Source organism: Dipodomys spectabilis, unplaced genomic scaffold (genome assembly GCF_019054845.1).
Source record: "Dipodomys spectabilis isolate Male_0828 unplaced genomic scaffold, ASM1905484v1 ptg000297l, whole genome shotgun sequence".
Lineage (NCBI taxonomy): Eukaryota > Metazoa > Chordata > Mammalia > Rodentia > Heteromyidae > Dipodomys > Dipodomys spectabilis.
The window spans coordinates 6,248,055-6,275,090 of NW_024870974.1; the positions used below are offsets into that span (position 1 = coordinate 6,248,055).

The 27,036-nt window shown below is 37.0% G+C and overlaps 1 protein-coding gene across 2 annotated transcripts in view; it reads right to left on the minus strand.

The window, feature by feature from the left end:
* Positions 1 to 555: 555 nt before the first annotated feature.
* Positions 556 to 27,036, minus strand: part of Bank1 (B cell scaffold protein with ankyrin repeats 1) — a 169,189-nt gene continuing 142,708 nt past the window's right edge. For both annotated transcript variants that reach the window (XM_042701580.1, XM_042701579.1), the window contains exons 11-17: positions 17,484 to 17,552; positions 10,554 to 10,732; positions 7,160 to 7,223; positions 4,706 to 4,735; positions 3,531 to 3,583; positions 1,770 to 1,834; positions 556 to 1,525 (exon numbers count right to left, since the gene is read on the minus strand). In XM_042701580.1, the coding sequence (XP_042557514.1) occupies positions 1,775 to 1,834; positions 3,531 to 3,583; positions 4,706 to 4,735; positions 7,160 to 7,223; positions 10,554 to 10,732; positions 17,484 to 17,552 (455 nt within the window). In that variant the 3' untranslated portion in view covers positions 556 to 1,525; positions 1,770 to 1,774. The remainder of the gene's footprint in view (positions 1,526 to 1,769; positions 1,835 to 3,530; positions 3,584 to 4,705; positions 4,736 to 7,159; positions 7,224 to 10,553; positions 10,733 to 17,483; positions 17,553 to 27,036) is intronic.

Below are 27,036 nucleotides of genomic sequence, written 5' to 3' on the forward strand. Positions count from 1 at the left end.
ATTATACATCTATGATAATTTTATCAGATGAGCAGAAAAGCTCAAAAGCAATGTCCATATGACCATATAAGATGATGCTAAATGAAATGAACTCCAAGATATGGACACAGAGGTTTTTCTTTGTTGTTGTTTTTAATGTACTATGTGATTTTTTTGTTTCCTTTGTATGTTCTCCCCCTATGGTATATTCCCTGTTATCATGGTACTTAATTTTGGCACCCTGCATCGTGTATATATATTTATCTAATTTGGGGAGGGGAAGGGGAATAACAAAACGCTGGAACAAGGACACAGGATGACCCATTGTAATGATGATACTCACAAGACACTATGTTGGACATGAACTTTACAACTTTGGGGGAGGAGGAGTGAGGGAGGTGGGTGAGGGAAGGGATAGTAGGAGAAAAACAAAGCCTGACAAGAAATGTAGTCATTTCTTTACTCATGTAACTGTAACCCCTCTATATAGCATCTTTATAATAAAATAAAATTTAAAAAGGTGATAATTAGAACATTCAGTGATTAATACTCATTAATTTATTTTGAAAAGTCATAGAGAGTTTTAAAATTCTTTATTTGTATCATTCATACATGGAAATCATAGTATGACAAAACTGCATTGCATTCTAAGCTGGTAAATGGTTTCTAAGAAGCAGATTGTTGAAATTGCAATACTTTTAATGAGGAAGTAAGGTTGTGCAAATGTATCATCATTCTAGTGAAAGAAATGAAGAGAGACTTTTAGGGGTGGAGAAGGTCCCTGGGTGGGCTATAGGAGGGGTCATCTTCAACAGAAGGTAGAATAGGTATGATCAGTGATTTATGCAAGACTGAAAATCTTATGGAGAAGCTCTTAACATGTATAATGAATATGTATAAAGAAGAAGCATTGAGTACAGGGATGTGGCTTAGTGGTTGGATGGTTGACTATCATGTGTGAGGCCATGTGGTTGATTCCTCAGCATTAAAAATACCAATAAAAGAGAAAAGAAAAATGTAAAGTTTTCTCAAAAGTACAATGTTCTCAGGGTTACATGCGAAGAGGCACTAAATAAAGGAAGGTTTCTGCAAGCATGATGCAACAAGAATATATAAACCTCAGAATGTGAGAAAAGTAGACAGCAAACCTCTCATTTAAACGGCAAATAGATTCTAAGTAAATTTATATTTTTATAGCTATTCTAAGAGGAGAAATGATCCCAAAAAGTTAATCCTTTAAGCAGGCTCTGTATCTGTAAGACACCACATTTCACTTCTTTGTCCTTGTTTTTGTTTAATATTCAAAATGAGTGGTTTCAGTGGCAAAGTGTGCTGTAAAATGTAAGGATTTTCAGTGACTGTTACTGGTCTTTGACTTAACATTGATAGACATTCTCAGTTGAAGCAGGTGTAATAAATCCATGTGCTAGTTTCTGCTTTCTTTCATTGTATAACTCTGTCTCTCAGAGAGCAAGCCATCCAAACACAAGCTTGCTTCTCCCGGAAAGCAAAATGTCTGCAGATCCTTGAGTTCCGTTATAATAATCTGCAAATGAGATCACAGGAAATGTTTTAGTGAATAATGGCTCATCCATTGAAATGTATTAGCTATGATAAAATCGCCCCTGTGCATTAATCTTTCCAAGAAACAATCACTGTTAGCTTGAAAAATACACGTGTTTATTCTTTCAGAAGCCAATGAAATATTTAAGACTTTTATGTCTTAGACAAATAATTCAAGTCTGTCGTAAGTCTGTTTTAGATTTTTTTTAAAAAGCCTAACATTTTACCTTATTTAATGATCTTTACTGCTGAGGAATCCAAATTCCTTTTCAACTTGGAGTCGAGCAGGAAGCTAAAAAAAAAAAAAACATTTCAGAGCTAGGATTTCTCTGTTTGAAAACTGAACAAAGAAACATGACAGAGGCATAGGAGCTTTTCAGTTATGAAAAATCAGCTCTGTAAGGCAAATGGAAAGACACTTCTCCATCTTAAAAGGAAACAAAATTATTACAAAGTTCATGGAAATCCTTGTGTTCAAATTTTAATTCATTCATTCATTCACTTTTCAAATTTGTCTGTTGGGTTTCTGAAATAGGATCTCACTTTGTAGGCCGGGCTGGCCTTCCTTCAGCTTGCCGTCTCCTTGGCTTCCCAATGGTATAGACATAAACTACTAAGTCAAGATCTATGTTGATTTGGATGGAAAACAGCCTAAGCTGTTCCTCTTATTCACAGTCCTGTCCCTGAAAAATTGCTATCATTCTGTAGTCCTTCTGATTCTGTGGAAGACTCTTTGTTTGACAAAGACATTCATAAATACATGGATTTTGGTGCAACCCTTAAAGGTGTCCTCAGTCGGTAGCTCTATAGTCCATGGGGGGTGGAGGCTATGGAATAATCTAGTAAGGGAAGTATTTCAACTGATTTTTTTTATATTTAATATATTTATTTAACAGCATTTAATGGGTATTCAATATACCCATTTAAAAGTAAGGCAAAGCAAAGCCTAGACTCCAAATTTTAAAGTCATTTTTTGAAATTGCTTTATTGGGTGAGATAAATTGAAGACATTTACAGTTAAATGTCTTCATGGCAGCAACTCTAAAATGTCTGTTTTTTAATATGTTTTTTTAATTGTGAAAACACTGTACAGAGGGGTTACAGTTACATGAACAAGGTAATGAGTCCATTTCCTATCGAGCATTGTTGCCTCCTCCTTTGTTTTTCCCCTACCATCCCTTCCCTCCCACCTCTACAACTACCCTTCCTCCTTACCCCCATCCCATTCCCCCCCCCCCCCCAACTGCCTAAATTGGAAAGTTCAACTGATTCTTAAGGGTGAATAACCCGAATGATAAATTATGATTTACTTGAAACAAGATGGCTTGAAAAAATGAGTAAAATTTTATAAAATGAAATTCATTTCATTTTGAAGCTTGCCATGGACTTTTAATTCTGGATTTTAGCAATAAATCCAAGAGCTCCCATGACATTTGGTAGCTATGCAAATTTCTATGTGCATCACACATGCAGATAGTTGAGAAAACATGTTTTTCACGAAGACGATTTTGTCATCAGGACATTAGGAGCATTTTCTTGAATCTGTCTTGGTTTTCAATTGTTGCTCACCTAGCTTACTGTTATTTTTAATCTTCTTGTAAGCATTTCTTTTCTGTTAAGTCTAAAATATGGAGTAATGACCATTTGAATCAACAATACTTTGAGCCTCTATTTTTCCAAGTAGACTTTTAAGGACTATTCATTCTTATTCAAATAGGCTCACCAAATTCTTATTATTAAAACATGCAGTCATAAGTTTTCCAAGACTTACTCTGTACACATTATCCACTCACACTTTTTCCCCTTTTATGTTCCTTCTTTATTTTTCTAAATAGTTAATTTCCTTAAATTACTGCTCATGGATTTTGCAAACAAATGCTCATCTAATCTATTTGGTTCACATTTGTCTTAAAGCACAGACAAGATAGGTTGTTCTTTTTCAACAGAAAAAATTCTTTCTTTGGAAAATTAAAAGAAACACAACTTACCTCATTGCTGAAGGGAATTCTGTATAACATATTTTCATTGTGGGCAGTGTTACCTAGAATTAGAATGGATTTTATTACTATCTCCTTTGTCATTCACACATAGAATGATTCATTTATTCAGCACTTTAAAAGTGATGCATACAAATAATAAGGGTTAAAAAGAATTACTAAACAGATAAAAAAAAGTACTATGGGTATATATGCTATTCAAATGAATGGACAGGGTAGGATGCTGAGAAGTCCCTTTAGTTTTGAAGCTTTCTTTACAAATCCCTTAAGTAAGAGCCAACACTTGACTAAACTTTCTTCATCTTTTCAGCACTCACCTGGACTGGTTAGTCATGAAGCACATTCTCCTATACTTCTCTACTAACTGTTGGCCTATCCCTTTTCTGTCTTTTTTGTTTTTTGTTTGTTTTTGTGGGTGGTGGGTCTTGAACTCTGGGCCTGGGCACTGTCCCTCAGCTCTTCAGCTCAAGGCTCGCACTCTACCACATAGCCACTTCCGGTTTTCTGGTGGTTTCTTGGAGATAAGAGTCTCACAGACTTTCTTGCTCAGGCTGGCTTTGAACCACGATCCTCAGATCTCAGCCTCCTGAATAGCTAGGATTATAGGCGTGAGCCACCGGCACCTGGCTCCATTTTCTGTCTTAACAACAAGCTTCCTTCCCAGCCCCAGAGCTCATTTCTATTATGTGTCCATCTTACTTATTGTACTCTGGTCTAAGTTGTAGTCAGTTTCTTCTGGGTTATTCAACAGCTCTCTAGTGGGCCTGTAGACCTACTTTTCCCCAACACCTGGTTCACATTCCTTTCCAATCACATTCAAGTGAATCACTCAATTGGTTTTCAAATTTCAATTGCTCTTAGTAAGTCCCAGGGTACAGTTCTTATATTTTACATACATGAAAATAGGTATAGAGAGCGTCAGTCACAAACCAATGGTCACAGGTAAGTTATAAGGGTCAACAGGAGCTTTGGCCCTGTCCCAATGCCTTAGGCATTGCTGATCTCCAGCCACCTAATGCTGGTTTTACATCTCAAGTGGCCTTGCACATGAATACAAAATCTACATGAATTTTTACAAAAACCTATTTAGTTGATAATAATGTTGATACTGGCTTCTACAAATTTTGTGTTTATCTTAAGCCCTCCATTTAATACTGAACACTTACCACTTGGACGATGCACAATGCTGAGTTTATCTGGAAGATTAAAGCAAATCACATTTTTACTGAGCTTTGTTCAGTACTTATCCTAAATCCTCTCCTTTTTAATCATTTATGCACTTTGTATCTTTGAGGGGACTTCAACATTTCACAGTCTTATCTAAAAATACGAACTCTAAATTTACTCATCCGCTATTACTTTTGTCTCTTCCAACAATGGCCAATAGGTATGATTTCAGAGATGTTTGACTGTTGGTAAAAGCTTTCTATACCATATAGGTATTATTTTGTTTGGAGTTATTCCTTTCTCTTTTGAAAGAAACTATTCAGCCTAAAATGTTAGTGGGAATGCAAACTTGCATAACTACTATGGAAAGCAGTTTGGAAATTCCTAAAAAGAAAAATAAACATGGAACTACCCTATGATCGAGTAAAATCACTATTGAACCATTATCCAAAAGATTACAAACCAAAATACAGTGAAGAACCTGGTGTGGCCATATTAGAGAACTAATCACAGTAGCCAAGTTATGGAACCAGCCTAGATACCCTGTAATTGATGAATATCAGGAGAATATGATACACAGATAGATATAGATATAGACATATAATCAATCAAAATTCATAATGAAACAGGAAGATTAATATTATGTGATTTGCAGGCAAATGAATGGAATTGGAGAAATAAGGTTGAGTGAAGTAAGCAAGTCACTGAAAGGCAAAGGGTACAGGTTTCCTCTCAAATGTAGATTTTAGACCTAAAACATAACATATATGTAAATACATATAATGTATGACTAAAGTATGGTATTCACAGAAGTGAAATTTTACAAAGTGAATGTAAGAAGGCTGAGGAGAGGGATGGGTCTGAACTGGATACATGTGAAAAGGAATGATGGGAAATACAGTCTCATACTCACTATGGGTGGGTGGATATAGAACTAGGAAACAAGAGCATTAGGAAAAGGGACAGGTGGGAGTTGGAAAAACCGGAAGGAGTCATTCTGCTCAAGATACATTTTAAACCTGAGTGGATATGTTAAATTATAACCCAGACACACTATTTAAAAATAATAATACAATTTAAAAAAGGTTATTGATTTCAAATTCAAACAGAAATGGGTGATAGTTTCTCTGTGTTCTTATTTTTTCAGTTCCTCAAAATATGCTTTATTATATGCACATCCGACATAAGGTCCAACTGTGTTGAAAATGAGCTAGATAACTTGTTGGGGATGGGGGTCAAGGGAAAAAAAACAGAAAACGAGAGAAGTGATACGGTCAGCAAGCAATGTACCCATTACCGACTTATGTAACTGTAACTCCTTTGTATCCCAGCTTTACAATAAAAATAAATGGATAAAAAGAGCATCAGAGGCAAATAAACCACCCCAAAACAGTAAAGATGGAAACAGTAAAAAAAAGAAATAAGATCTATTAGTAGAATTATTATATGAAATAATAGTATATAGTACAGGGTTTATAAATATAAGTTGCTACTACGCATTTTTCATAGTACAATTAAATTTGTGCTTTTATCAATTATTGAGTTTTATACCCTTATTTGTTTCAGAAAGTGTATTTCTGCTGTTAGAAAACATCTCTAAGAGAGTTTAAATAATTCTTTATGGGAAAGGAAATAACAGTTCAATATTATGAAGAGAAATAAATTTGTACATGGTAAACTTCTACACACTTGATAAGAAATGGACTCATTACCTTGCATATGTAACTAATCCCTCTGTACAGTATTTCACAATAAAAATTATTAAAAATATAAAAAGTGTTTTCTTAGTGGTGGCTGTTTTTTTAAAATTTATCTGTGCAGGAGTTGAGACTTGGGGAAAGAGTGGTCAGACAGCAACAATATAATTTACTATCAATTTTGGAATGTGTGGATTTACTCACATAATAATATTGGGTTTTGGTTAACAACCACTATCTTCTCTACCACTAGAGCAACTGTTAATTATTGGTATGAGGAACCTGCTTGGCCAGGAAGTATGTAAAGTCAAGCAAGCTGACCTGAGATCTGTAATTTAAAAGGATCTGCCTGTAAACAAGTTGGGAATTGGCTACCTGGAGAAAAGTCTCCTTTCTTAGAAAGGTATGACTCCTTAATTCTTCAATTCTCTAAATAATGCCTAATGAAACCCGGAGAATCATGTCACTTATATCTTACACAAAAGTCAAAAGTAAGTAGTGAGCGTGGATAATGGGGCCATTATGGATCAGAGAATTCAGGTATTACATATGTTAATTCACAGCTTTCCAGATCTATGTAGTCTGTTCTATTTTGCAGACAAGGAACCTGGGAACCAGCCTGTGGCTCTCTCCAAGGTCAGATGGTTTGCGAGTGATGAACTGTAGATTCGAATCCACTCCTGCTGGACTCCCCAGCCCCTGTATTTTGCACTTAATTACATTTCATTTTTGAGTGGTAGGCACATTTTTACTTACTGTACACATTTTCTTCTTCTGGTCTTTTCCCAATAATGCTATCTCGTAGTTGGCGTAGTTTTTCCTTAATTGGGATACAGAACACAGAACATAGGACCAGGACACAGAAATCAATACTTAAACCTTTTTTTTGCATGCATCAACAGCAGTACTTCATACTATTTTGCCATTTGTGAGAGCTCAGTCATTCTTGGTGCTTTATATCTATTATCTTAGTCCTTTCAACTTTGCCTAGTAGATGTAAAATATCACTATCCTCTTTTACATATACAGGAAATGAGCTTCATGGAGGAACTGCCAAAAATCAGATGGTTATGAGTAATAGAATCAGAATTGGAACCAGAATCTAATTCCTTTTGGGAGTTGTTTTGCCATCTTCACGTTTGTGTGTTTTCCCTTGATCTTTTGGTATCCTGATGGTTTGTTACTGCCTGATCCCATCTCTGGCCTCTGAAGGACATATTCTTTCCTAAATTCAATTCTAACACTTAAGAGACTTGGGAACAAATGGTGTAGAAGCAGAGTCCCCTTCTCAGAACACTAATGATCTTATAGTTTTCCAAATGGTGTAAATGTGGACATCTACAATGTTTTCAATCAAAAAATTAAAAAAAAAAAAAAACCCCAACAACTAGCCTTCAAGAAAACTCTTTGTACCAAGCAATCTAACTTAAGAGTGAATTGGGGACATCAGGTCAGGCCAGCGCCATCTTGGCCACATGGTGGATGGTAGAGTCTGGCATCTTGTCTTCATGGAGGCCCCACCTCCCAGTTGATGGGTGTGCCTGAACCCCTGGAGGCAGGGGCAGGGACTTGGATGGTAGGTTACTAAACTTATCTGTCTAGTGCCTGGGACTCTAGTTCCCTGTGACCCTGCCCTCTGGCTTGACCCTATTTAGGCCTGGACCAGCTCAGGCACCAGTATGCCATGCCACGTGCCTCTGCGTTCGGGTCCTATCTCCTAGCATTTCTCCAGTCACCGTGGTGTCCCATTTCAGCTGTCCAGTGGAGCTGAATTGGTTTGTTGGTATTGTTTTTGTTTTTTCTTTCCTCTCAGGCCTTCATGGCTCAGTTTCCCAACAGTGTATTTGCTGTCTGTAGGTCTTTCTGACAATAGGCCACCTGCAGGCCGCTAGTGCACTAATGAAGATTCCAAGATTGGGCCGCTCCAAACATGGCTTCTCTAGTTTCTTGTGACTGGATTTATATCTGATTTCTGGTACAATAGGAGGCGTAGGCTTTCCTCCTGGTTTCCCTAGAAATGTACACATGGCTTTTCTGTGGAGTCATTTTCCTTGCTTTGCAGGTCATCCTCTCTAAGTAAGGCCCTGCCCTTCAAGTATACCACCGAGTGAGTAGGAATGAGAACAGGGAAGGGCCATTCTGCCTTCTTTAGTGCCAAAGGTTCTACATGGATCTGCATTAGTCTAGAAATGCTTTATTAGCTTTACATTTGTGCCACTTTCCCTAGGATACTTTCTCTGTTAATGATAGTATAACTTCACAGTTATCTTTGATAATTTCAGCCTCAGCATAAAGATGAACACTTCTACAACTATAGAGAAATATTAAAAAGCATATAAACTCGCGTTTGTGTGTGTGTGTGTGTGTGTGTGTGTGTGTGTGTGTGTGTGTGTGTGTGTGTTGAACAAACTGGGAAAATTATTATTTTTCCCTGTTTGGGCTTTTGTTCAGGTTTCTATATTAAGGACTACTGAATGATTCTTCTAATACTATCCAAACAGCATTTATTAAACTTTTGTCTCATATGAAAATTTGTCTTAAGTATCTATCAGTGAGCATTTTTAGGTTAGCATTCACCATATTCTTTATCTATGGACTTTAGCCAAGTCAGATAAGTCTTTCTTTGTAATGACTGTCACTTTGAATTCTTTCTAAACAACATTAAATGTAAATATGCAAACAAAATAGAAGCAACCTAGGGTTTAATGGAACAACTAATGAAATTCTTTCTAGAAGCTGGATTTACTAAAAAAATCAAGTTGAAAACCTTTTTATTTCTTATTATTTAAGGGTTTGTGGAGGATAAACATTTGCTTTGACAAAAGCTATGAAATGTAACAGTGAGAAGATGATTTTCAGGTTTGCATCTAAGCACATTTTTTTCCATTCCAGGATAAGAGAAATGAAAAATGATGATTCTGGCAAAAGTAGAGAAACAGTGTTGTAATTCTAATCATGAGCAATGGACAGTTGCAAAATTCTACAATCAGCTTTTCTTTCTGGATTTTTTTTTTTTTTTGGCAAAGCACCTCCCTATACTTTTGTATTGTAAAATCTGGACTAGGTCCAGGCACCAACCCACAACTAGAACTGCCCTTAGAGATGGTGGCTTCTGACTAAAGCATGATTTCAGATGTGTTTGGAAAGTACCCTTGCCTACGCTATCTCTGGCCTGTGTGCTGTTGTTTGACATTTTATCATCGTGACTCATTTTTCTATTGTTTAAAAAGTGGTTTTTCTCAGCATTACCCTTCCAATAAAAATGCTCTCTTGGGAAGGCAGCATATGAAGCTAATATTAATTATTTATATTTTGGCTCAAAAATGAGCTTATTTAACAGTTTTAATCAAGCAACTATCAAAAAGCTCTGTTCTGAGGTAATGAGACTTTATGTAATGTGAAGAAAAAAGTGGTTAAAATATTTCAGGAGTGAGAAGTCCTGTGAAGAAGATCGATGGTCCAGATATCCCTCATTGAAAAATGTCAATGGATATATGAAATATAACTGTTGCATCCAACTCTTTCTCTGAATATAAATTATATTTATAGGATACAAGGTTATCTGAAACTTATATTCTTGACATTTCTTTATAAGCCTTGCCTATACATGTCTGTCTGTCTGTCTATCTTCTATCTATCTATCTGTCTGTCTGTCTGTCTGTCTGTCTGTCTGTCTGTCTTTCTGTCTGTCTGTCTGTCTACCAATCATCTATCTACCAGTGAATAAAGAGAAAGAAGAAAAAAAGAGAAAGAAGATAAAATTGATTAGGAGTATTGCTTGATTCAATGTTAATTATTTTTTTTGTTTCCATATATCTACTTTATATTATAAACTTCTGAATGCTGAACATATGTTAGTTTAAAGATGCTTCATCTTCATTTCAGCAATTAGACTGAAAAATCTTTACTGTATTAAGGACAGGTCTTATAAGCTAAGAAGGTATAAGCATTAATACACTGGACTTCAGGATTAAGTTCACATGAATAAAACGTTAAGTATGAAGGATGGGTATTATTTTCAAGTTTTGTTGGTCACTTTCAGTATCTTTTTTATGTAGTTACTTAAAAACAAGAGAACAGTTGACTATAGTTTTTGTTTACAGTTCCACAAATGAGGAAATGTTCCAGAAGACACCAGAGTCAGTATTACCTGCTGAATCATTTCCAGTCCACTTTCATTCATCTGCCAGTGTTTAAATTTCTCCAGGGCTTCATCCACAGACATTTTGCCATTCTTGACTTTCTCCTGAAGGGAGATGAGTTCTTCCTGTCTAACAGTCAGACAGTCCCTTGGAATAGGAAAGGCTGGGCTCTCCATTTGAACTCTGTCTATAATATGAAGGGAGATGCTTTAAAAGGAAGTTAACATACAGAAATCTGAGATAGAGGATTAAAAAAGGTAAAAGATCAATGAAATACTTTTCTTTTTTAATAAGTAAAACAAAAAAAGCCTTTGGATAAACTGTGAATAAAAAGAAAAAATTAAGATGAAAAAGGAGACATTACAACTGATACCACAGAAATATAATATTAAAGAACACTAACAACCAATATAAACAACTTGGTGCCAGGAAACTGAGAAATACAGAAGAATCAGATAAATACTGGATATATATAAAACACCAAAATTGAGCCATAAACACATTGATATAGACCGAGTTGTTTTGATAAACACAAGAAACAAAAGCAAGAATAAACAAGTGGGACTATATCAAACCAAGGGGTTTTTGCACAGCAAATAAATAGAATCAGAGACAACCTAAAGATTGAGAAAAAACTTGCAAACCATTCATGAAAAGTTAATATCTATCATATATACACCAGGAACTTTAAGAATGCAATAAAATAACCAGATAATCAAATTAAAAATAGTCAAAGGATATGAATGTAACTCCTTAGAATAAGGATTGCAAACCATGGCTAATGGAGTACTTCAAATGTGAAATAGAAGTAGTAGATTGGCTGACCATGGACAAACTCGGTGTTACATTTATTAATGTGGTATTTAAAGACTTACTGGGCCCAAATACCTTTCTCATTTATATATTTCCTTTAACTCCAGCATACTTTCAAGAGAGTTAGGTAATAGAACCATAGAACATACCTTAATGCACTGTCCAATCTAAATAGGCCCAGAGTGTGTATGCAATAATATGGTCCCACCCAAATGTATTTCAGTAAACCTTCCCTGGAGAAACTTATTCATTACTGGAAAATTTTGTTCAAGAGAGAACTGGGCTGTATGTATCTAGATGCTATTAGAAAGGATTTGGGAAGTAGGGGGACACTGAAGTATACAGCCTTATGGATTCATTAGTAGACTCAGTATGGGTTACTCTGGACATAGGAGGTTTCAAGTATTTGATAGCTGGCCTTATGTATTTGAAGGAGTTTTGAGTCTTGGGACTGTCCTGCAATGCCCAAATTTCTACTTCAGTTTTTTTTTAAATTTTCTCTTATTGTCAAGATGATGTACAGAGGGGTTACAGTTACATACATAAGCTAATGAGTACATTTCTTGTCTAACATTGTTACTCACTCCCTCATTTTTCTTCCACTTTCCTTCCCTTCCAACCTCATCCCCCAGTTGTTAAGTTCATTCCCTGCATATTGTCTTGTGAGTATCTCTGTTGCATTGGTTTGTCCTTTGTCCTTTGTCTTGTCATTTTGTTTTCCCCTTCCATTCCCTTCCTCAATTCAGATAAACATATATACAAGACAGAGAGTATCAAAATCAAATACAGTGGCAACAGGGAATAAACCAAAGGAAAAACAATGAAAGAATAAAGAGATACCTTCACACAGTACATTAAAAAACAGCAACAAAGAAAATAAGCCAGACCCAAAAACACATAGATTCCATGGTTTCCTTCTTTTGTAATCATTATCTATGTCTAAGATAGTCCCAGCAGAGGATCACAATAGCTCAATAGCTATGTACAGGTGATCATATAAAATGATGCTAAGAGAAATGAGCTCTAAGATAACTTGAACAATGCATCATGGAACCAGGATGCAGGAAGGTTATCTTTCCTGCAAGATTTATTACATGTACACATGAGTGTTCTAAGGCCCGTCGTTCTGATTCCCATGGGGTCTTTCTTGACTGACTTCTTTTCTCTTCTGAATCTGTCCTTTAGCACTAACGAGGCATCAACAGAGTCTATTGTCTAAATCTTCCTTCAGTGATGACAGAGCAGGACAGCCCCAGGGGGAGCTGGAGAAGCCTATGTCAACCAGAGGGCTAATAGGTTCAATAGCAAAAAGTACAGATCACAATTGAGATCCTGCTTCCTGTGCCATGTGCTTTTTATTAAAAAAATAGCTTTCAACTCTCAAGTTCAACTCACGAGATGCACCTTACAGATGCAGCCTATGTACCAGGGCTGCCAGAGTGGGGCTGATTAGCACCACCATTCCACAGCCCTGCCATTGTGCCATTACCTCATTCCCCTCCTCCTTCACTCTTGTACTCTTGGCTAGGACTCTATAACTTGAACCACATCTCCACTTCTGGCTTTTGGTTGATTGACTGGAGATGAGAATTTCACTGGTTTGGTCTGCTCAGGCTCACATCTTAGCCTTCTGAGTAACTAAAATGACAGGTGTGAGCCACCAGAACCCACCTGGCTAAATGTACTTGCAGTAGGTGAGGTTTACACAGCTTTCTACCTTCTCTTACAGGGAGAGGACTACTTTGCTTCATAATTATTATTTTTTTTTAAATCTCAAGCACCTTTTAAATTGTTCAGATTAGGGCATATTTCTTCTATTACTTACTCTTTCTCATCCCCATCTACTTTCAGGAGTAGAAAGGTATTAACTCAGAGCCTCACATTTGCTGGGCAGATACACTACTGCAAAGCCATGCACACAGTTCTTTTATGCACCGATTATTTTTGAAATAGGACCTTTCTTTCTGCCCAGAGCATGCCGGAACCACCATCCTCCTACTTATTGCTTTATCTAGTAGATTGGATGTTATGGATATAGCACCATGTCCGGCTTCTTCCTTTTCTTGTCTTACATCATGCTTATGCTTATTCTATTTTTATACATGCATATAAAGTACTTTGGTTTTATTTACTCACCATAGACTTAGAATCAAATTCAGTTTGCTCCATACTTTAGCAAACGAAATCTCCCATTTGTGTTTTCAGTATTAAGAATTTTGTGTTTCTCAAACTTTGCCTTCCTTTCTGTGAGTGGCCACCTGGTGCGGTCTTCATACAGCACCATTTCAGGCAAGAACTCAGCTATTACTGATTTTTTTCCAGTATGACTTTTAACAAAATTTTTTTAAAACCCAAAAACTTTTGTGAAGCAATATGACAAATGGAAATATGTTATGCTGGGAAAAGGAGTGAACACTATTATTCTTTTATGGAGTATAAATGACCGCATTTTGACCATTTTCCTTCTTTTCTATTTAATATAGCCACTACTGGCAAAAACAGCCTGATGAAAATACCTCACACATGACTACTTTTTTTCCCCCATGTAAAACCAATACTACTCACATTTCCCTACGTCTCTTGCTTAGAGATAATTTTATTATTTAACATTTATCAAACTGGACAGAACTAGACATGTAGAGAACACATAAAAACATGTTCGCTGACTGTATTTCCCCATGGGTATACACAATTCCCTCCACCACCATCCCCAAAGAATAGCCAAATAATGGCTTTTGTAGTCTGGAGGGAAGAATTTATGGACAGGGACTATTAAAGGATACAAACTAATAAGCCTACAAGGGTAACCTGATAGATTCACCAAGGAAAGAAGTCTTAGTAGGTACTTATATTCATTTAATGAATCTTTATTGTTACAAATAAATGTTCTTTCCTTTTCTTCTTGATAACATGACCCTCTTGATATATCTTTTATTTTCACACTTTAGATTGAATGATAGTTTGGAGAAATGTATGTCAAATACTAGAAACTGACAAGAAAAGAATGAAAATATCAAAAGCTACCTCTGGCCAATGACACATTTATATGCTTAAGGCACAATTAGGCTTTTGAGCCTTTATATGAATCATGGTCTTAAATGCTGGCACAAAAATTCAAGCATAAATAATAAAAAATTCAAGTATATTGTGTAAGTTATTTTTGAAATGTAATAGAGCTGGAGGTCAAATTTGACTAAAATATGGCTTCTTCTGGTTGGATTTTGTTCATTGTGTATATTTTGAGATTATTGCTAATTAACAGTCTATTAGTTCTACTTTCACTTCATGTCTATGGCAGGGTTTAGACAATCAAGTTTAGGAATTTTACAATCTTTTTTTTTTGTTGGTGTTCTAGTACTGGGATTTGAATTCAGGGCTTGGATGCTGTCTCTTAGCTTTTTCACTCAAAGCATATTGCTTTATCACTTGCGCCACAGCTCCACTACTGTCTTTATGCTTGTTAATTGGAGAGAAAAGTCTCATATACTTTCTTTTCTGAATTGGCTTTAAACTTTGATCCTCAGATCTCAGCCTCCTGAGTAGCTAGGATTACAGATGTGAGCCACTGGCACCTGGTTCATGCCTTACGATAAGTCTTATGGTCCTTCAGAGTTAGGAGCACTTAACATCAGCAGCTGGTTAGGATAAATGTAGTTCCCTTCCCCCATAGACATGACTTAGTCCTAATAGTTATAAGAACAACACATCCTTAATGAGGGTCATGATTTAACTGCATGTTAGGGAGGAGATTTGTAGATATGACCTATGATCACAGGGAGGAAGTTATAAATGCTTGAACCAATCTGTATCTTATGCCATCTCTGAATAAGAGAAAATTTAGAAAAAATAGGTCTGCTTCTGGTATGGATAGAAAAAGCCTCTCTGCACACACCGAAGAAATCATTTACTAGGTCTGACAAATTTGAGCAATCTGTACCCTAAAAGATTCTACGCTTTCTTGAGGTAGAAGTTAGCTAGCTATTTCCAAGTCATTGAAGGCACTCCTTTCTTCCTATAGTGTTCTTTAACACGAACTTGTCAAGTTCACTTAGTAACTTTTAACCATAACTTGTTTTCTTTTTTCAAAACTTTTGATAGATATTTTGTCATTTGGCAAGGATCAAATGAATGCAGGTATTCTGGTCTCTGGAAAGGACTCTTCCCCTATTATAGGCTTAATAGACTGGGCTATCAATCAGCTTCCCATGAGCATGGCTAACATAACCCAGGTTTCAAAACTGTGATCAACTCCAAATGCAGTGATGAAATCTGGTTCTTTGCCTTATCACCCTGAAGAAGCCATTCCTGACTGCTCTTTGAGGCTCAGTGGTAGGAAGCAGTGTGGTAGGTACATTGCTATCGCTGGCAGCACTCTTTAGCATTACCTAATTTGGAAATCAGCCTGGGAAAATTGAGCTTAACACTGTATTTTGATGGAAAAAAATTTAATATCTGATCTGTAGTCTGAGTACTTTTCCCTATGTATTTTTTTTTCAGGATGTAAAAATTGAATTGAAGAATTCTGTTGAGTTTCCATGGAAATGAGGCCAATTAATTTCTTTTCCCCCCTTCTGTTCCTTAGGAAAATTCCTTGGCTTAGCCATAGTGTAGCTTCCTGGCAATCCCTAGACAATTTTGAATTTGAGGGCATCTGAAATGCTTATACTGTCAGTGGAAAAATAGCTGGCTCGTACCATCTCTTTCCTTCCAGCATGAAGTAGAATTAAATAATTCAACATTTTTTTTAAGGGAACCTGTGTAGGTTCCTTGAGAAATTCTTGACAGACCAGAGGATTTCCCCAGATGAAGACAGAGATTTCCCTGGAGGATGACCCATAGTAGTATAGTCTGGTGGGTGTTAGAAGTTGGTGCATTCTTTATGTAGCCTATCCATAATGCCAAGAACAAGGACCATGGGCATGCACAGTGGCTGCTAGGAAATGATTTCCTGACTTTATTTTAATGTCGCTTTCAACCATTTCCTGCTGCCAAAGTCAAGATATATATTTTTTTGTGACTAGCACTATTTCTAAGGCGGATGTTACACGCTTGCTGATCATCAGAGCCAGCTTAACATTTCTTTCTATACTTTCCACCTTTTGTATCTTTTCATACTTGAGCAATAATTCAGTCCTGATTGTCAGAAATAAATAATAATAATAATAAACACCCTGTTAGAGTTCTTCTTTAGAAAAGCAGACACATGTTTCAGGGAGGCAGGATAGATTCCAACTCTGTGAGATGTCCCTGTGGCTTTACTTTCCAGCTCTGCCTGTGTGTGACACATAATTGCTCACAATATGTTGCTGCAAGTGCCAAAGGCAAGAGAATAGTAGAAAGAGGGTACAATCATTTGGTTGACATCATTGTAGAATATAGGAAAAAATATCCCCATGTTAAATCTCATCTACTAGAGAATTAGTCATCCACCTCTCCTACCAACGGATGCTTCTAGAAAGAGGCTTTCATCTGCAGTTGTATCAAACTGTGCTCTCAGATTCATGTTACACAATTTGTCTTGTTTGACCTTCCTGAAGCCCTGAAAACAACATTCACCCATCACCACAGCCACGGTGACAAGGCCACTTCCTGCCTTTGTGAATTGAAATACATTTTTATAATTGGTGGTGTGACAAATTATATGTGGGTAAGATACTAACTTCATACTTAAATTGATCAAACTCTCAATTATTAACTTGTGACCTAGTCGTTTTTATCTAGTATTCCTAAGATTTCTCCACACCTCTCTTTGGTCAATAGCACATGTAAATTTACTAGCCCAAGTCCTGGCATAGTAAACACTCAATAAATCATGTACGAACAAAGGGATAAATTGCAGTTAGAGAACAAAATATCCCTTTTTTGTTTGGAAATTTTCTTTTTGGCCTTGAGTACACTTAAATTTTGGACTACTTCATATGTTTATTAGATTCATCTGTTTTTTCTCTCTTAAGGAAACATTCTTTTTCTTTTTTTAAATTGTTATCACAAGGTGATGTACAGAGAATTTACAGTTACATGAGGCTCGTAATGAGCACAATTCTTTTTCATGTCTACCCTTCCTTCGCCTAATATTTCCTTAAATCTGACTTAAAAAGATTCAGAAGACTAGTTAATGTCAGTACCTGGTTTCTTAGGAAGACCATGGAACTTGTCACTGTCATACTGTCTTCTGGCTGCCTTTTGTTGGAATACTGCAAGGAAAAAAATAGCATGTAATCTTTGCTAGATAAAAATATCAAACAAACAAACATTGTAGAAGTTTCCATGAAGTTAACGTGTAGCATACGATTTTTCCTTAGCAACAATTCCTGAATTGGATGATTTTGGATTTTGGAGTAGGAGGATTAATAAATGTTCCATTTTCTCATGTGAGCAGCTTACCAGTCCTTTCAGAAAGCATTTTCTTTAGGCAGAGTAGTACAATGGTGATAGAATGGCTCATTAAGCAAGTTGAGTTGAGATAGGATTCCATTTTGATATCAGGTAATGATAAAAGCTGCATTTTGTTAAAAGTGATAAATGGAAAAAATTACAGGAAAAAGTTCCATTTGCACAGAAATTACTCAAGCTGACTTTCTGGGGCTAAGCAAGGATAATAACTGTTTCATCTTAAATAGATGAAAAGATGGTTGTATTTCACAGATATAATAATACAAAAAGCTACTTTATTCTTGCATCATGTCTCCAGACCTCAGACCTATTAAAGCTGCTTATTCAAATTACTTCACTATCCGAAGAGTGTTCTCATTTATTATCTTTCTCACAAAGTTCTGGGAGAGAAGTCAGCATTACTCACCCCATTTTGCAGATGAAAAATAAAATTGATTGTTTAATATTTATTGAGTACCCACAAAGTTCCCTATAGCTTCTGGCATTTGTTAATGAAAAAGCCCCAGAGTCTTTACTACTTTACTTTGGAAAATGAACATCCCAGAGTTACATTGATTTTTTTTTTTTTATGGGCAGTCTGAATTATGGGGTTTGGGAATTGGAAGAGGTCTGGGAGATTTAGGCCAACCTCATCTGTTTATAGATGAGGAAGGTGGAAGTAACTAGCTTGTAAAATGGCTAAGTAATTTTGCAATGATCCCAGAGCTGTTGTTAGCAGAGAAGTGATTTAACCCTCCAGCCCTGAGCTTCAGTTGGTCCCTTCCTTACTTACAACACTGTTGCATCTTGCTTTGGGTATGAGTTTTCCTTCAAGCAGAAAGAAGGAGACAAGCACCTGGAATCCTCCTTACTCAAGAAGGATCATGTTCAAAGACAGCCACATGTGCAGTAGGGAAAGAGGATTTCTTCTCCCGCAACTTTCTTTTCTTACCAATAAGGTAAAAGTTTAGATGGAGTGATTCAAATGTCTCACTCAATTTATATTCTAAGATCTCTTATTTTCTCTAGTCATTCCAGGTCCCCTGGTGGAATAGATTTCTAAGTGACAAGTAGAACGTTGTCTTTTGAGAGATTATTTACAATGTGAGGTCTTAGACTAATAGGAGAACTAGAAAACATTAGAGCACAGATAATGCATTGAGATGATTCTGTCTTTGTATCTTTGAATAGTTGGAGGGTATAATTTATACACACTTAACCTCATCAGTGTTCACAACATGATTCCAAGGAAATTATGACAAATGTCAATGTTGATGACCTTCTGCTTTGTGAAATCTTATTTTTCTCTTGCTGCTTGAAATTAGAATTTGAGACAAAAGGAAGATGCATACATTATTTGTTCTTGTCACTGCCTTTAAACATAAAAAAAAAATCCATAGAGAAAGACAAACAAATGTTGAGGTTGCAAATAACTCCTATAAGATACAACTGTCCCAAATAATACCCTCATTTATTTTAAATATTGGTAGGATGACTTCTGTAAAAAGTTTCTCCAGAATAGAAATGACATTGAATGAGGAAAATTAGCATAGTATTAAATATTCAAAATGTTAAGCGACACAGAACTAGCAGAAGAGCAGAGGAGGCGAAGGTGAAACAGAACAAATTCCGTGCACAATTTGTCTTTGCAAGCTGCTTCTGCAAGAACATTCTTCATGTCAGTCTTACTTGTGATCTACTGCAAGAAGAAATGGCCTTCCTTAGGAGAGCTGAGAAAGCTTTCTCTGGATTATTTTATAAGTTGCCAAGATGAATGCCTGTGTAATAGTGTTCTAGAAGATGTAGATAAGTCACCATCCCCTTGATAGTCCATGCCCAGGAGAGATGAAGAATGAAATGTTTAGAACTGTGTACCTATAACTGGTGATTCTTCTTGGAACTAGAGATCTGAGATAAAGCAAAACATGTGTCTATCAAGATTGCATTCTGAGCCTTTGGGAAATGGTAGCCATATAGACAGATCTAGTGATAGCAGTGTGCCTTATTATATACTTGGCAACCTTTCATGAGATTGTGAACTACCTAAGCAACTGCTGTACTAGGTTTTGAGGTAAAGTAACCAATGATGTAGTCACAGCTTCTACATCATCTTCCTGCTTGGTATATTGACTTAAATAAGAGTCGAATATCCCACTAGTGCCTATGGATGAAAGCAGATAGAGATGAGAGTTAATCTGAAAGAGGATTTGTACAAGTTGATTCACGGTGGCTCTGTTCTTCCTGCCTGTACCCCCCAATCTATACCTTAGACCTACATTGAAAAAGATAGCCAGAAAAAGACAAAATGAGGTTAGAAAATAAAAGCAGGACAAGTGAGCCCTTTGTCTAATCACAGATGCAGGGGACACAATGTTCCTATCCTGAAAGTCATCCTATCAGTGAATTGGAAACTCAGAGGAGAGGGGTAGCCTCTAAAAATTGCTCAAGAGAGATGGACACTCAGCTCACCTTTAAAATCACCATTCCACTGTGCCAGCATTAGTTATAGGTGACATTTAAACACATTTATTAAATACAGGTCACCATATGTGAACAGGAACACTGAAGGTGTGGTATGGACTAGGCAGCCGCAGAAGCTACCTCATACACAGTCACTTACTGCGTGTGTGTGGCCATGTACTGTGACACGTAAACAAGAGTAGTGGCATTTTATTGTCTGGAAATGAACAGCAATCAGTTCCCCTGGGGGCCAAGAAGTGGCCCTGAGATTGTCAGAGGCAGAAGAAGAAAGCACATATCTTCCTGGAGGAAATTTCCATGCAGTGATGGTATCCCCCAAATGCTTGTTTCCTGAGGAAAAAGCATTAATTTTCTTTCCCATTCTTATCAGAGACATTGATTTAATAGACATGTGGCAATCAGAGTTACGCTGCCTAAACAGGAAATCACACTATTTATTATTTTCTCTATGTTTAAGCAACTTTTTCTTTATTGTTGAAATAGGAAACAACCGTTTTAATTTACATATATGCCATTTTTCATGCAGATAAGAATATTTCTATTTTAGATCTATTTCTTATCCAGGAAGTTGCTACATTCTGAAGGAAAGCAGTTAATATGTAATTCTGTCTATTGATAGCTTGAGGCTAGTGATTGAGTTTATTAGCCAAATCTCTACTCAACTTTGGCCAGGTGGGTTTTCCTCTTGTTACCAGACAAGTAACATATATTAAGTACCAACTGTTTATATGGTAGTAATGTTCATTTTTGTTTTCATCCATTTATATTCAATTTGTATAGATACTAGTAACATCTTCAGGAAAGGAGAAGAAAGAGTCACCAGGAAGGCAGGAACTTAAGTCTTACAAACAAAATACATATGTCACTCTGTTCTGAAACACCCACAATATACATATTATATCCTGTGGCTAAATGTCTTGAATAAGGTCACCGAGGCACAAGTTGGACCCATGGCACCTGATCTAAGACTTCCTTTAATCCTTTTGTTTTTCAAAGACAAATGGTTTGGAAGGTTAGGGCATTGTAATACTGGAAACTATGATGAATTCACCTGTTGGTCTCATATTTCATGTTTGACAAAAGGAACTTTCCTACTGTTTTTTCCCTTTGCAATCAGGAAAAGGTCTTCTAAAAAGACCATGAGTCCATGATTTGTATTCTGAAATGTTTCATCAAAATATCTGCTTTCTGATTATGCTCACTTTGGACAACCATTAGCTGGGTAACAGTGGTTCACATCTGTAATCCTAGTTACTCAGGAAATTGAGACTGAAGGATTATGACTTGGGCAAAAAAGTCTATCAGACTTCATCCATCTCCAACGAACCAGCAAAACTTTGGACTGGAGGTGTGACTCAAATCAAGTGGGAGAGCACCAGTCATGTGCCAGCAAGCCAAATGAGAAAACGAGGCCTTGAGTTTAATACTTGATATTAGTTCACTTTCCCACCCCTCCCAAATCTAACTAATTAATTTTGGCAGACTCAACCCATAGGGAGCAGATTAAAACCTCCAAAAGAACAGAAGGATGCCATTTTTTTTTCTAGATTGTTGTCAGTACTAGTAATTAGGAACTATTTTGAGAAAGTCGTGCAGTATGCATATAAACCCCAGGGTTTACCATGGTAAGAAGAAGGATATCTAGGGAGATGAGACAGGTATATCTCACCTCTTAGCCTATGGGATACGTTCTGTCACACGATCTACCATCTCCTGAATATTCTGTTATGCTGGCTAATGGACATTTGTAATTTTATGATAACCCGGTGAAGCAGGTGTTGACAACCTTTAAACAATAAATGAAAACTGACTGAACCAAGATCATATAGCTTTCCCAAAGCTGCACCACCATCAGTGACACAGGCTTTAGTCAAATTCAGTTCCATCTGTCTTCACCATCCTTAGGAATGTCACTACATCCTGTGGCTCTCCTTGGCAGGAGACACCTCTCAATGTACCAACTCCACAGAGCATCTTAGTTTGCTTAGAACTTAAACATACACACATTAAAAGACCTGGTAGACAATACTGCGAATTCAAGAAATCTAAAATGAGAGAAAAAATAAAGAGAGCCTATGTTGGCTGCTTGATGAATACTTTCTCTAAAGAAGTCAAACGCTGGCTTGGAAATAATCTAGGTAAGAGAATAATAGAGGTACTAATGGTATTTGAGTATGGGTAGGTTTCTTGTGTTGTTGTTTTTTTCTTTTTCAGGGAGCGGAGTTGATGGTACTGAGATAGGAAACCAGGGCCTTTTGCATTTACTAGGCAGGTACTTTAACACTTGAGCAATGCCCCCTCCAATTTAGCTTTAGATATATTTTTGGAAGGGGTCTTGGACCCAATCCTCCCCCTACCACTTTCCAGTAGTGATATGATGACACCTGTGAATAACTATACCCTTTTGTTGCTATTGTTGTTGATATGGGATCTTGCTAACATTTTGCCCTGCCTGGTCTTGAAATGCTGTCTTCCTAATCTATGTCTCTGAAGTAGCTGGGATTATAGGTATGAGTCATAATATCTGATCCAAAGCAGACAATTTTCAGAGTAGATAATTTTGAAATCCTGGCTTGTAGGTTCTAGGATGTCTAGTTGTATTCTTGACTTCTAACTTATAGATGTCACTAATATTTCCCTAATTGTGACAATCAAATTATCTCTAGATAGTACCATGTCTTTTCACAGTTATATCCCCACTACTTTGAGCTGCTGCTTTAGGTCAATAAAATTACTCACTAGAGGAGTATTTTACAAGCCAGGTGCTGGTGGCTCATGCCTGTAATCCTAGCTACTCTGGAGACTGAGATCTGAGGATTGTGATTTGAAGCCAGCTGGGCAGGAAAGTTGGTGAGACTCTTATCTCCAATTAACCACCAGAAAACCAGAAGTGGTGCTGTGGCTCAAGTGGTAGAGTGCTAGCCTTGAGCAAAAGGGACAGTGCTCAGACCCAGAGTTTAAGCCCCAGGACCAGAAAAAATAAGGTATTTTACAGTGTTTAGCAATACAAAACATGGAAAGAGAGGGACCAAATACACTATACAAATGAATGAAAAATCGAAGTGCCTGATAATATTTATAATCATTTTTCTCACATAAGTCCTTTAACATTGATTTCTACCACAGAGGATCACTGCTTCTGCCCTACTTCAATATCCACCCATTGAATCTTCAGAAGATGAAGCTGAATAAGTTTGTCATTATTTTGTCACCATTTCAACAGATGCTCTGACAGTCTTTCTGGGGCTGTATTCAGAGTGTCTGTGAAAAACCAGGAATCACCATGTTCTGTGAGAAGGGCAGAAAGAAAATCAGAACGTGTGAGTTACACTAACAGTGTTCCCTTACAATGAACAGTAAACTTGACACACAGAGTTTATGACAGCTTCTTTGCAGAATTGTGACAGCATTGTATCTGGGAAAGGAAAGGCGAAGAGTCACCAGAGAAAGCAGGAACTTTAGGTTTACAAACACAAAATACATATGTCACTCTGTTCTGAAAGCATCTACAATATACATATTATGGCCTCTGGTTAAATGGCTTGAATAAGATCACCAAGGCAGAAGTTGGACCCATGGCACTTGATGTAAGAGCTCCTTTAATCCACTTGACTATGTTTCTTTACTAATGAGAGCAGAGATTAGTCTATGCTGTCACATTTACAATGAAATGGATTAATTTTCTCAAGAGTGTCCACAAGGTCTTCCCTATTTTTTTTCTTCTTCTCCGTTTGTATTTCAATTGCATTGTGTGTGATCCATTTCAAGTCCAGGTGTATTGAGGGTGAAATTTTTTTTCTGAGAGCAACTGAGTTGTACTTGACATTTTGGGGTCCCATACATGGAGTAGCTCTTCTAAAGGTCATGTACAACTTAGTTGCTTCGCAAAATGTCAAGGGCAACTCAGTAGCAATTGTAAATTAAAAGAGAAATTATATTTTACCCCCATCAGCCACATGGACTCTGAGGAAGTATCTTTGTTCAATTAATTGTATGAGGGTGAAGTGGAAAATTGTTCACTGATGTTGAAAGATTTTCCCCAACAGGCATTCAGCTCTTTGCATGATTTATGGATATAATTTTACTATTCATCTATCTACACGATGACAAGTGCTTATTTTCTTTTCTTGAGTTGTCTTAAATCAAGAACTCTGTCACTAAAGAAGACTGTAAATCCATGTTAATTTAACTATAGTTGTGGTGCTTAATGAACTTGATCTTTTCCAGTACAACAGGGAGAGAGAATTGGGGAGAAAAGTGGAGCTGTGGCTCAAGTGGTAGAGCGCTAGCCTTGAGCTGAAGAGCTGAGGAACAGCACCCAGGCCCAGAGTTCAAGCCCTATGACCAACAGAAAACAAAACCAAAAAAATCAAAAACACCCTCTTTAAACAAAAATGAATTCTTCTTATGACTGTCACTGTAAGATTATGTTTAATGCCACAGAACTGGGATAAAGAATCAGCTACCTATCTTTTTAATACAGTAGACCAACATGTGTTGGCTTTGCATTAATAAGTTTCATTTCTGTGGGGACTGGACCTTCTCTCTCATATATCATACTTCTCAAGAGCAGTTAGAAAAGTTAGTTATGGGCTGGGAAGTTTGCTCAGTGGTAGAGTGCTTGCCTTGCATGCCTGAGGCCCTGGGTTCGATTCCTCAGCACCACATAAGCAGAAAAAAGCCAGAAGTGGCACTGTGGCTCTAATGGTAGGGCACTAGCCTTGAGCTGAAGAGCTGAGGGACAGCTCCCAGGCCCAGAGTTCAGTCTCCACAACAGACAAAACAAAAAAAGAAAAAAGAAAAGAAAATAAAGAAAAAAAATGAGCTATTAGGGTTTTGTTTTCTTCTGTGTGGGCTCTGTCCTTCAAATTAATTTGTGAAATGTTAAATGTTTGAAACTGGAGAAATGTAAATTATAGGTTGATGTATTCTTCTGCTCATCCTCCAGGGTGATACTGAAGTTCTTGTTTTTAGCCCCATTGTGGTGGAATTTCTATTATTTGCTCCTCAGGAAATATTCATTATTTCCACTATGAATTCAGGACACTTAGCTTGGCACATAAGAATACCAATGGGCAAAGCCACATGAGGTTGGTCTCTTCCTTTATTGTTTTTTTTTTGGGGGGGGAGGAGTTATTCCTGGAGTTTGTACTCAAAGTCTCATGCTTGTTAGGCAGGTACTCTACTGTTTGATCTCATGCCTTCAGCTCATGTTGCTCTCTATTATTTTTTATGTAAGATCTTACTTTGTACCTGTGCTGGCCTGGGCCATAATCTGCTATTTATGCTTCCTATCATAGCTGGAATGACAGGCATGCGTCACCATTCCCAGCTTTTTCTGTTGAAATGGTGTCTTGAGAACTTTTTCTTTTCCCCTAGAACTGCAATTCTCCCCATGTCGGCCTCCTCAGTAGCTAGGATGACAAGTGTGAGCCACCACACCCAGCTCTCCGCCAATGGTTTGTATGGGTTTGAGGAAGGAAATAACTACCAATGAATACTGATTAAATAAACCTATCTGTGAAACCTATCTGGTGTCATGGGCACAGGCCTGGGGGACAGACTGATACTGGATTCAAATCCCCCTTCCTCCTCTCACTGAAACTCACTGATCATCAGTTCTCCATCTCTAAAATGACACCATCAGTGCCAACCATCCAGGATTAGAAATGATGGCAAGAGCTGCCTGATAATAATAATGGTGACGAGTGGTTTTAGTGAACTTGTCCTATTAGGGGACCTGTCTTCTATCTCCACTTCACCCTAGTTCTATAACCTATTTTCCTTAACTTCTCACCAAGCCAGAATTCAAGAAACCCCCCCCCCCAGATACTTTTTCTATGTTTAAGTTAGTTTGTAGAGGTCATGCTTTCTCTATATACTGAGAAGGGACAAATTAGAATTGTCACAAATTTAATGTAATGAGCAGATACTACACACTAGACACTGCAAGGAGCATTTGCTATTGTGACCTCTTTTGAAGGCTATAAATCTATGAAGTAGATACTGTAACTCTTATCCACAGTTTCCTATTAGGAAATAAAATCTCAGCTATATGAAGTTACTTTGCTTAGGTGATATTGGCTGGAATTTAATACAAATTTTTCTGAAAGCTGATATAGTTATGCTCTATTTCTGGTTCTCCTTTGCCTTGTTTCTTGCCAGTACTTTTTTTTCTTGAGTCTCTGAAATGGTAAACTAAGATTCTGCACCCTATATTCTTCTTTCACCCTAATGAGGCATCCTTCTCTTTTGGCTATGTTATACCATGGATATGCCAACATCTTGCTACCATTCTGTGTTCTGGCAAGAATCCGGGCAAACTAGTCTTCTCCTAATTGAATGGATGGTTTTCTGGGAAATGGTGGCAATTCTATTTAATAGATCCTCCTGAGCTGTGGGGTCGGTATGGAAAGATATGGCAAAAGACTTTAGTGTTGTGAAAAGCAAAGAACATCAGTAAAGAATTAGCCAATGTAGCTATCTCCTTCTAATGCCAAACACTAATCAATGGTGTAAAAGACAAAGGCCAGACCTTAGATCTCAGTGACAGAGAAAAGGAAGAGGCTCTTGGCCACCTCCTATAGTCTAAGTCTCGCTACCAATTGAGGGTGAGGAACAAATAACATACTTATTTTGTTTATTTAATTTCAAAAATTTCCAACAAAATTTCCAGTAAAACAAATAACATGAACAAATTAGATTGTCTAATTAAAAGAACAATATGTCTCATATGTGTTAATGCTAGGCTTAAGATGTATAGGTGAGATAAATAAATTAAAATGTTTTAGTACAAAGTCAAGAGTTTTAAAGTTTACATATTAT